General features: G+C 45.3%; 1 protein-coding gene across 2 annotated transcripts; it reads right to left on the reverse strand.

Moving 5' to 3' along the window:
- Nucleotides 1-276: 276 nt before the first annotated feature.
- On the reverse strand, nt 277-9824 carry LOC139531883 (cyclin-dependent kinase 13-like). 2 transcript variants are annotated; one of them, XM_071328817.1, is made up of 14 exons: nt 7884-9824; nt 6377-6919; nt 6087-6254; nt 5811-5950; nt 5453-5623; nt 4215-4404; nt 3947-4003; nt 3672-3773; nt 3464-3541; nt 3192-3308; nt 2945-3076; nt 2611-2810; nt 1962-2432; nt 277-1721 (listed from the first exon to the last, which is right to left on the reverse strand). In XM_071328817.1, the coding sequence occupies exons 1-14, from the start codon at nt 9020-9022 to the stop codon at nt 1042-1044; spliced, it is 4188 nt and encodes a 1395-aa protein (XP_071184918.1). In that variant the 5' UTR covers nt 9023-9824; the 3' UTR covers nt 277-1041. The 2 variants fall into 2 exon arrangements, with proteins under 2 accessions (XP_071184918.1, XP_071184917.1); XM_071328816.1 differs by having other exon boundaries at nt 1962-2435; nt 7884-9823.
- Nucleotides 9825-11595: the final 1771 nt, after the last annotated feature.

Consider the following 11595-nt stretch of genomic DNA (forward strand, 5'->3'; position numbering starts at 1 on the left):
AGGTGGTTCCTGCCTTCGTCATCCATGTCTTCTTTTGGCAGCCAACCTTCCAACCAAAAATAGTATTGTGTTGAAAAATAAAAAAAAACATGTATGTCCTTCATTAGTTGATCTTCTCTAGTATGCTATCAATTTACAAATGTTTTACATCAGAAAATAGACAAATATCAGTTCAGTAGTTGGTTGGCGTGCACTGTCCTCCAGTGGTTAGTCTGTTCTACATGTTCAGGTATGATTCTTTGATGATCGACAGTCAAAGTAAGACACAAAAAAAACCATTGTTGCCATTTCTTTAATAAACATATGACCCCCCCCGCCAAAAAAACATTTTAGTACAAAAAGTATTTTTTAAGTTGGGTTACATGTCTCCTTTTGTTTTACAATGGCTATTGGCAGAGGGCTTGTGAAAATTAAAGTGAACATGGCCTTCCTCCATCAAGTCAATCAGTAGCTATCAGTTTTACTGCAGTCACCCATGTGCCGCCAGTCTTTCAGGAGCCAATCCTCTTCAAAAAACAAACTCCACCTTCAAGTCAGGAGCCCAATCAACTGAGCCCTCCTGGTTTCAACATATGCTTGGCCCAAAATAAAAAAACATTGGTAATTTTCTAAAAACTCATTTCATACCTAAATCGTTCTGGCCTACTTTAGTCAGTAGTGCAAAACAGTCTGCTCGGAAGCAATTAAAAGAAAGGCTTGGGTACATATTTAAAAGCAATACCTAGCCTGGTAAATGTACACTCAAAAAAGGTAAAAGCTTAATTTAAAAGAGAGTAGTAGAATACAAACAAAAAAAACAATATGAAACAGTATGAGCAAAAAAAGCCCCCTCTATACAACCCCCCTTCTGCAACATACCCCACATTCCAGATACAGGAGGAATACAATGCTTTACACATATTTTTGTATTTATTATTACAAATCAAGTGTGCATTTCCAGATCCCTCTGGTCTAGCCTGAGAGGGTTTGGGCTCAGTTTCTTTTGAGTCCACAAGTCTGAGGTGTCCATCATACCCCGCCCATTCACTATGCCACAGCCAATCAGAAGGGGAGGTGTCGTCCTCGCATGGCTGCTGAGTTCACATGTGGGTTGAAGCCAAGGGGCATAGGTGGGGCCACAGCCTGGGAAGGGGAGCTCCAGGACTGGCCCGGAGGAGGTATGGGCGGGGGAGGGGTAGCATGGTTATAGAGGTGGATGCTGGTGGGGTTGGGCTTCCCTTCCACAGGCAAGGAGGGGCTGTGATTGTACTCAAAGCGATGGTCTTTGTCACCGCTGAACACCATGCTGCTAACACCTCCACCTCTGCCTGAAGGGAAGGGCTCTTGGAGTGAGGTGGCCAGGGACCCGGTAGCCGAGGACTGCTGAGTGCTGCTGCTGAACACTTCCCTCAGGTTGTGGGGGGGCAGGCCACCCCCCAACATGTGGCCCATGTAGCAGTCGCCAAAACCTGCAGGAGGGAAGGGTGGAGGGGGTGGGCGGCTGTAGTCACCGCCATAGCTGGGTCCTTCTGTGCCGGGGTGGGGTGGGTAGTCTGGCTCCGGGAGCCTTCCTCCCTCACCAGCTCCACCTGAGGTTGGCATAGGCGGCAGGTGGCCCATCTTATGCGCCATCTTCTGCCGGTAGTCCAAGTCCTCGCAGCGGGGAGGGGGCTCGGGTGGTTCAGGGGGTCTCTGGTCGGGGGGGAGGATGGGTCTGGAGGAAACTCCGCTCCCCTCGGACACTAAGGGGGAAAACACAAGACATGATGTTAGTTCAAAGCAAAGGGATAGTTCTCGTCCTACTTTGCAAGTTCGTATTCTACCATAGGGATATCCAAAATTAAAACCATTGTGTACAGAATTTGAGACAGATAATCCTACTGGATAGTCACAGCAGTGGAATACAAGTCTATACACATAATTTCTGCTTGCAAAAAATGAGGTTATAAATACGTCACAATATTCTCTATATGAGTAGATACCTGGCGAGACAGGGATAGGCTCTGGGGGCTGCTTGAGCTCAGAGGGTGGCGGAGGGGGTCCTCCTGCTGGTGCGTTTGTGCCGTCTGCATCGCCAGTTTCCTGCCTCTGCTGGGCCTGGAGGAGCTGGGCCAGCAGCATGGTGACTGCCGTCTGGGTGGCTGCCGACGCCTCCCCATCAGGCTTACCCTGCGATGCCGACGAGGGATGCGGCGATGGGGGCTTGGGCATGGGGGGCGTGCGGGGTGCTCCACCTGACTGAGGGAGCTTGTGGGGCTTGAGTGGAGGATGTGGCTCTGGAGGCCGGTCGGAGTCGGAGTGTTCTGGCGGCAGGACCTTGGAGAGCTGCTGTAGAGTCTCGGGGTTGACCTTGGCAATCTGGGCCGGGTTGACAGCGCTCTTGGACTGGCCGAGCAGATTGAGGAGGACCGCCAGCTGTTCCTGAGTCAGTTGGGAGTTGGGAGCTTTTGAGTCTACTGGAGACAAAGAAAATATATTTTAGCAATTTACTAAAAAGTACCTCTTAATTCACTCCAAGTTGTTATTAGTCGTTGCAATATAAGCCATTAAAGTGAGTGTGTAACTGATAAGGTGTGAGGCCAGTATGGAGGGGTGGCTTTGCGGTACTAGACTAAAGGCTCATTCACTCACCCAGTAGGGCTGAGGCAGCCACAGGTTGGCCTTTGAGCCCCCCAGGCGGAGGGAAGCCCTGGGGGGTGTTGCTACGACTGTCGTCTCCCAGCCCCAGCTCCTTACGGGGAGCCTTGGAGGCTGACAGCTCCTCTGGCATCTGCTTCTGCCTCCGCCGCTTCTTACTCCACAACTCGTGGCAGTCCTGCCACAGGGGTAGACTGGAGGAGAGAGATGGGAAGAGGACAGGAGACAAAATGGAAATAAGGATATCAAAGGGTGGGTCATCACAAAAATGATATTCTACAGTAATGAATCACAGACTACGAAGTAAAACGCCTTTGGCCAAACATACTCTGGTGGGGGCATCTTGGTTGGGTCCACATCTTTGAGGAACTCACTGCTTAGCGCCGCCTCGGCAGCACAGCGCTTACTGGGGTCCAGCGCCAGCATGTGGTCAAACAGGTCCAGGGCAGAGGGTGGTATACTGACCAAAGAGAAAGATGAAGTGGTTAGTCAAACACAGCCAAAGGATAATAACATTATTTTCATACACCAATGATGAGCCCAATTACTGAATTCAAACAAGCAGATCAACTCACAAAGCAAACTCTTCTCGCAACCTCCGCCGGTACTGTTTCTTTGGTTTCATGGTGTTGAAGTAGGGCAGCTTGATGACATCTGGCCACACAGCGGGGCAGGGGCTGCCACAGATACGACTGGAAGGGAGAAAAGCCAAAGGCCAGAGTAAAATATCACGCCCTAACAAGAAGACTGTCCAACGAGATAGCTGAAGGTCTTTCAGACCGTTAAAAGGGATACCGAGGATAAGAAATGTAGGGATTTATAGTACCCTTCTCGGACCACAACGTACCTGATCAGCTCTAACTGGGCAAGCTCCTGATTGGCTTGGAAAATGGGCTTCTTTGTGAAAAGCTCCCCCAGAATGCACCTGATTTAAGACAAAAACAGGGTGAATGCATGATTCTCTTTATAGAACCATCTGTCCTCGGTTTAAGAATCATGAATATCAGCCAGTGAAACACCACACCTAATCAACTAAACGTAGGTGTGTCTCTTACCCGCAGCTCCACACATCAATGGCAGGTGTGTACCTCTCCTCCCCCAGTAAAAGCTCTGGGGGTCTGTACCACAGGGTGATCACCTTGTTGGTGTACGGTCGGCTACAAGACAGGAACAGAAAAATGCATAAGTATCAATAATATCATCATCCACAACAAAACACAGTTGAGACCAATATGCTTGATGAAGTAAAACAGTCATAGATAAAGTAATACTTCTGAAAAGCGAACAACTATTGGCAGCAATCAACTCTAAGCCATATCGGGACACTTACCTCTCCTCAGAGTTATAAAGTCGAGCCAGTCCAAAATCTGCCAGCTTTATTTGACCCCTGGCGTAGAGAACAGAACACAGCATTAACGTGACTTCCGACTCCTTTCTGTCAAACAATTCTACTGATTCCGCAGCGGATATAAATTGTTTTTCATTCTTTGACTATCCTGGTCCCAGATCTGCTTTGGTGTGATAATGACCATAGGAGTTGACAAGACAGCACCGACAAATCTGGGACCAGCAGGCTAGCTATCCTGAGGAGCACTCACTTGTTGTTAAGCAAGATGTTGGAGCACTTGATGTCCCTGTGCAGGAAATTCTTCTTGTGGCAGTAGTCGAGGCCCTCCAGCAGCTGCCTCATGAAGGACTTGATGTGGCTCTCGTTGAAGTGGACCAGGCCAGACTCCAGCAGCCCCATCAGGTCGTGGTCCATGTATTCAAACACCAGGTAGAACGCACCTGTAAAAGGAGAACAAATGCATGGAGAAACAATGTAGACATGGGTCTGTATCCCAAATTGCACCCTATTCCCTATATAGGGCACTACTTTTGACCAGGGGTTCTCAAAGTGGGGTACCGCATCTAAAAATATTAAAACAATTAAAAATTATATATCAATATATATTTTTGTACATTTTGGCCAAGAGATCCATGGGATAAGTTTAGGGGGTGTAATACAATGTAATATTATTAATCTACAATGTGTTCTTAACCCTGGGCAACATGGGCCTAGGAGGCTCACAGGGATATTTTCAATTTTTGTCGACCAATTATAAAATGTTCAACTCAAATCGGCAATCTTCTACCCCCCCCCCAAAATAAAAATAAAAAAAACATAGAACGCATTGCAATTTAAGCTTTAAAACTATTAAATGTTCCCGCTGCCTCAATGCAAAATGTGTAGAATTGGAGGATATTAGCTTGAACAACTGCAAAATTCTCTCCCAATGCCAAGAGGCGGGCCTTATATTATATATTATATTCCTTCCTAGGGCCCGAGACTTGGTTCATTTCCCATTGCACTGCCAAAGACATAAAACTCCTTGTATGCTATTTTTATCTCACTACCTTCTTGCCCTTTGTGCCGTTGTCTGTGCCCAATAATGTTTGTACCATGTTTTGTGCTGCTGCCATGTTGCTGTCATGCTGTGTTGTCATGCGTTGCTGCCATGCTATGTTGTTGTGTAGTGTTGTGTCGTCTCTCTTGTCGTGATGTGTGTTTTGTCCTATATTATTATATTTTTTATCCCAACCCCTGTCCCCACAGGAGGCCTTTTGCCTTTTAGTAGGCCGTCATTGTAAATAAGAATTTGTTCTTAACTGACTTGCCTAGTTAAATAAAGGTTAAACAGCTGATTCATCTGATTGCTATCACAAAAGGGGTCCCCGGCCCTAAAAAGTTATAGAACCTCTGCCATAGGGCCCTGGTCAAAAGTAGTGCACTATGTAGGGAATGGAGTGCCATTTAGGATGCAAAATGATAATTCAGTGGGTTTGCCATACGGACCTTTGTCGTTCTTGAAGTCCAGGGCGTCCTCCTTGTCAGTGACTATCTCCTTCATGTTGATGATGCTCTTGTGGTTGAGTTGGCGGAGGATCTTGATCTCCCTGATGGCGGTGATAGGGAAGCCCTCCTTCTCGTTGTCCAGGCGCACCTTCTTCAAGGCCACCATCTCAGCTACACCACAGGGATAGAGATAAAGGGCAGAGGATATTAGAAGATACCTTTTCATACATAATAGTTACCCTGGGCATAGAAAGACTAACATTTTGATTCAAGAGTCTGAGTTTGCCAAACAGATTATTCTGTTTGGTTAAAATGTTGATGGTAAAATAATACATCGTAAGCATTTAGTAGTCATCACCTGTATCTTTGTCTTTTGCCTTGTACACCTGGCCGTAGGTGCCTTCTCCTGTGATGCCGATGATCTCAAACTTGTCCACGCACCGTTTACCCCAATCGATCTCAGTCTCCTTGATCTCCCCAAAGCGTGGGCCGCAGATCCTGAAAAAAAAAAAAAACAACAACAAGAGATTAGGTCAAGCGGTGGTTCTCAACCCCAGGCAGTAGAGCTTATTGAGGAGCATAGGCCATTGCCGTGGTAGGGTGAGACATGGAAAGTCAAGGGGCCCAGACATACTTGGGCCTGCGGCGAAGCGTGGTGGTCTTCTTCTCGTCATATGGGCTGTGAGGGGAGGAGGCGCCTGTGGGTAGCTCGGGAGGAAGTGGCAGGTCGCTCAGGAGGTGGCGTGCCTTCTGACGCTCTGCTGGATTCTTCCCTGATAGCGATGGTAAGACGTCCTTCAAGCTGCACAGGGGAGGAAGATAAGATGAGAAGTTAGGCTATGGAAAGAGGGGAAGGCATGTATGAGAGTGAAAAAATGTATGAGTTCTCTTAATCATAAAAACTCTTTATTATGTTCCGATTACCTGTCTGCTCCAGCTAAGTGCTCGAGGATGTTCAGGGGCAGGTGTAGAGCTGTCAGTGTAGAGGCAGTTGGGGCAGTGACTCGCTCCTTCTCTTTGCCCTGTCCAGATGCTGGTACTTTCCTCTTGTCTCGTTGCACCGAGGGGACATCCTTTCCCTTCACATCTCTATCTCTGCTGGGCTTGGGGGGCTCTGTGCTCCTCTTGAAAGTCCTGTCTGCGGGGGACTGGGGCTGGCTCGACACAGGGGTCCTGGGGCCCTTCTTAGTGGCGTGGTTGGTCTTGGGGCTGGGTTGGTGGGAGCCTGCAGAGGGAACCTTGGTGGGAGTTGAGGTGTTACTGGAGCTCTTGGCCCGGGCAGCTGCCTCGGCAGCTTTGGCCTTCTTCTGCTTGCTGAGCTCGGCCGCCAGGCTGCTCTTGAAGGTCAGTGTGCTGGGGGAGAGGCTGGAGGGCCGGCTGCGGGAGCGAGAGTGTCGGTGGCGGCTGCGTGAGCGGGAGTGCCTCGAGGGGGAATACGGACTCCTGCTTCGAGACTTGCCAGATCGCCTGGAGAAAGGAGAGACACATGAATTTCTCATAGGAGAAAAGTTCCCTTTAAAGAGCGACTGCCTTTAAAAAGGAACAAATCCCTTTGAAAATGGTCTGTGTGGCGTCGATTAGCCAGAAACAGTTACTCTAGTGTCAGAATTGCCTACAGAGTGTAAGTAGGATAATTTTGGTCATAAAGTCAGTATCCTCAACAACAAAAATAAAAGAGTTTGGAATATCCATGCATCATAACAGGTAAATGAAGGCTGGATTTAGATTGAACAATGTCCATTTCTCCTCCAACATGGGGTGAATAGCAGCTGTGATTGCTTTCTATCCAATAGCATAGACAGTGAGACAGACCTGCCCAGCAGCTCCGACTTCTGTTTACATAAGATAACGTCACACATTTTCTTTACTTGAGAAATACTGCAAACACCTTACATGTAAAATTGCACAACAAACACCCTCGGCATAAACAACAAAATTACAGATTTCTTGAGTTCTTAGATTCATTATGGTTATTTTGAGGAAGTAAAATAGGCTTCCGCGTCTAGTGTCTCATGGGTGACATATCATTAACCAAATGCAGAGTCGGTCAGGAAACACACCAAGAATTAAATCAAATGTTTCTAATAAGCAACAGAAAAACATGTGCCAATTGGTATGCTGTGTCTCTTTAAAATGTTCGTATTGTCTAATAAGTGCTATTTTAGCAGACTACTGGAATGGCAAATAAACACTTTCAGTGGCATTGAAGGCATCATTACAATCTGAATCACAATCTAGTAAAACAGTTGTACTAAATGAGTTTCACAAAGCTTTGCTCTCTTGGGTGATCCAGATTCTGCCCTCAAATGTACATATCTCTCTCTCAGTACTACTAAATTCAAAAAAAATATATATATAATACATTCAGGAGGGTAACACCTATTAATAATTCGCTTTCAGCCAGTACAGTAACCTCTGATCAATTGCTTACCTTACGTCTGGACTTGGGCTCAGTGACTTTCGGTATGGACTTCGTGATCGCCGACGGGTACCGTAGGGACTTGAAGCAAGTTCTCCCTGTTCGAATGGACTATGTCGGCCATAACTTGGAGACCTGCGCCAGTTGAATGGGCTCGTTGGAGACCGCTTTCTTTTGTTGCTTGAGTATGAACTGGGCGACTTTGAAATGTTGTAGGCACCATAGACCTCAGAATCTCGGCTGTAGTATGTTGAAGTAGGGGACAGCCTTTTGTTCCCATAACTGGGGCTTCTTCTAGATATAAACTGGTTATTATAACTACCACTGGGAGACTGGTATCCATAGGAATACGATTTCCCATGTGGGCTATCTGCCTTGAAACCAGGACTTCTTCTGTAGGCCCCGAGTTCTTCACGGTCATCTCGGTATGATTGTGGTGCATCCCTGTACGCAGACGGGGGCTCCTTTTCAGAACGCGTCTTACTTTTGTGCCGTTTAGACTCCTTTTTGTCCAAAGACATGGGGGCCAAGGTTGTAGACGTCTTCTTGCCGTTACTGTCAATGTTTCTCGCACCGTCTCGGTTGTTTTTGGTGGCGCTCAGGCTACTACCACGAGATTTCGAAGTGTCCCTCTCACGGCTCTGGCGTTCCTTTCTTTTCGGTTCCTTCTCTTGTCTATTCCTCTCGGATGAACCACTGATTTGTTCACCCTTCCTGAGATGCAATACAGCCCTGTCTCTTCGAGACCTTTTCTCTTGGGATGTCGGTCCGTTCATGCCTGTGAACTCAACTTCGCTAAGTCGGTCGACCAAAATAGTAGCATGCGGTTCTGGTTTCGGCGAAGGGCTCCCAGAAAAGCGTTCTGATTGGGAACTCACATCGTCATATTCCACTAAAGTCCGAAGTTCACCTCTTGAAAGAGTGCCTCTCCGTTCACTGTCTGGTTCATCTGGCGTATGCCATTGTGCTTTCTCCCTAGCGTGACTGTGTTTCTTTCGGATAGATGACGACCGCCTCTTCTCCCGGTGTTTCTCTCGGTGCGGAGTAGCACCGCTTCCAGGTTTAACGTTACTGCGCCGCTCCTGTCTGGCACTTCTCTGTGCCGACGGGCTTCTTCCCCGACCCTCGCGAAACACCTCAGAGTTAGGCATTTTTCAAAAAGATGTGATATATACTTTTGGTAATATTAGTTGTCTTTAGTGTTATGTTCCTTGCCACACAAAACATTTGCTACAAATTAGCTAGCAAGCTAAAGCTAACTAGCTAGTCACTAACTGGTAGTGAGCTATTCCAAGCGACAATCCATCGGATTCATCAAACAAGTCCATCCAATGTTTACCTCGAGATTAAATTCTGATAATACGAGAAAAATAAATCAAATCATTAGAATCCTGGTCTGCAATTCCAAAGATTTGCTAGCTGGCTAGCCAGAGCTAACTAGCTAGCAACTGTAGCTAACTAGCTAGCAACTGTAGCTAGCTAGGCAGTGTCTCGTAATTGCATTCCATTCCATGCTTAGTGTAGCAGGCCCAATGTCTCCTGCTCGAAAGGAAATGTTTCTTGAGGAATATCGCAGCTCAGATCGGCTTTAAAAATATATTCCCAAAGTGCTGAAAATAAGGAAAAAACATTCACTTTTTAGGACAAACTTCTTTACGCTTGCCATCACACTCCAGTTTGGACTAACAAGGAAGTAGGTAGCTAACTAGCACGCAAACCGTAGCTTTCAAACTGAAGGCCTACTATTCCGCTGTTACGTCCAATGATGTGCAGATCAGTGTTTACGTCACTACCAAAGGAAAACTCCTGACACATTTAAGTTCCTCCACATTGGGAATGAAAATAGTCAATCTAACATATTTAAGTAATTTTTCATTCCAAATATCATACTGCGTTACTTTGTATTACCTATAGCCAGGCCAAAATATACAACCCCTGGGATGCGCCAAGAAGTGGTTACGGGGCGAGAGCCAATAACACTGAATGTGTGATTTTGGTTGGAGGGGGGGGGGGGTATAGCCTACATGTCATATGGGACAAACAGCATCATATCAAACTATACTGAACAAAAATATAAACGCAAAATGCAACAATTAAAGATTTTGCTGAGTTACAGTTCGTAATGAAATCAGTCAATTGAAATGAAATAATTAGGCCCAGATCTATGGATTTCACATGACTGGCAGCCAGGCCCAGCCAATCAGAATGAGTTTGGAACATTTTATTTCAGCTCATGAAACCAGCACATTACATGTTGCGTTTATATTTTTGATCAGTATAGGTATATTAATAACTCAGATTTTCGCCCCGCGTCACCATTTGAGAGTCAGGCGCTACAATTATTATTCCTCACTGGTCAAGATTATGTAAGTAAGCATTTCACTAGAAGGTCTACACCTGTTGTATTCGGCGCATGTGCCTAATACAATTTCATTCAGCCAAAATTAATGTTGGAAAGAGAACATGGGTCATTTTAGTTTGCAATGTCTACTGTGAATATTACATACAAAATATTAAAATAGGCAATTTACAGCTGTGTTGCACTGATTGTTCCGTTATTGCAATGTAAGTCTCAGAATAAAAAGGATTTGTTTGTAAAAAATTATAATCACTTTATTTGTCTATCCAATAGCTCACAAAACAAGAACTGAAAGGTACACAGCATTTCAATTATTGTACCCAGTAACAGTAGGATACATTAGTGTTTTTGTTAAGGATGTGAATAAACAGTCAACATAACTACACAATACAGGTATAACCAACATCCATATTGAAATTGATCTTCAGTTTGATAAAGCAAATCAAAGATAAATATTACAAATTGAAAGTAAAAGGATATTAAAACATAAGGCAATACATGTGTACAGTAAAAAAAATAATAATACTCACATTAAAAGAAACAGTTTCCTGTAGAGAAAATACACCTGCATTCACATTACTGCAACAAAATGTAATACAAAGTCCTACATAGTCTCACGAACCAGACCTGGCCTTGCTCAATAAGACCTGGCCCAGTCCATTGTGATTAAGCCGAGCAATAGGAAAATAACTTAATAAAAACATTTGTCATTTGAGACAACAGAGTTGCCAAGTAGGGGCTTGGACCCACGCACGTGCGTACACACACACCGAACTTGATATAGGTCAGTCAAAAAGCAAGGTAGCACCATGGAAGTAGATAATGGTATGCTACAGAATGCTACAAGAGCAAAGGGGGGGGTTCTAAGATGACATGGATTTGTTTTAAGGTCATACCATGGATCATTTAGCTATTTGATTTGGAATTTTAGGAGCCTTTTAGGTATCCCCAAATAATAAATAAAGCATGACAAAATATTACACTTGGCCTTTACTACTATAGCCCATATAAACGCAATGAATTACACATTCATAAACAGCAAGACAGCACAAAAATAAATCATAAGGAATAAGGTTTTGAAGTGTCTGTCCTATATCAAGGAGATAAGAAAGCTCAGGAATATATATATATATTTTTAAACAAACACATTTAACCCCTTATTTTTGTTGGCACAAAACTACCTCCATTCATTTGTATGGGTTACCTTTAGGACTGGTCCAGCGACACTTGTGGACGTCAAAGCAAAACACGGAGAACCCCGTTGTGTTAGTGAGTCTACGATTTTCTGGATGTCTCCTGGTTTGACAAACAGCTCTGTAGCTCCGCCACTTTCCACTGCAGATGCGGAAGGGCGACATAGGCGGA

Source organism: Salvelinus alpinus, chromosome 10 (genome assembly GCF_045679555.1).
Source record: "Salvelinus alpinus chromosome 10, SLU_Salpinus.1, whole genome shotgun sequence".
NCBI lineage: Eukaryota > Metazoa > Chordata > Actinopteri > Salmoniformes > Salmonidae > Salvelinus > Salvelinus alpinus.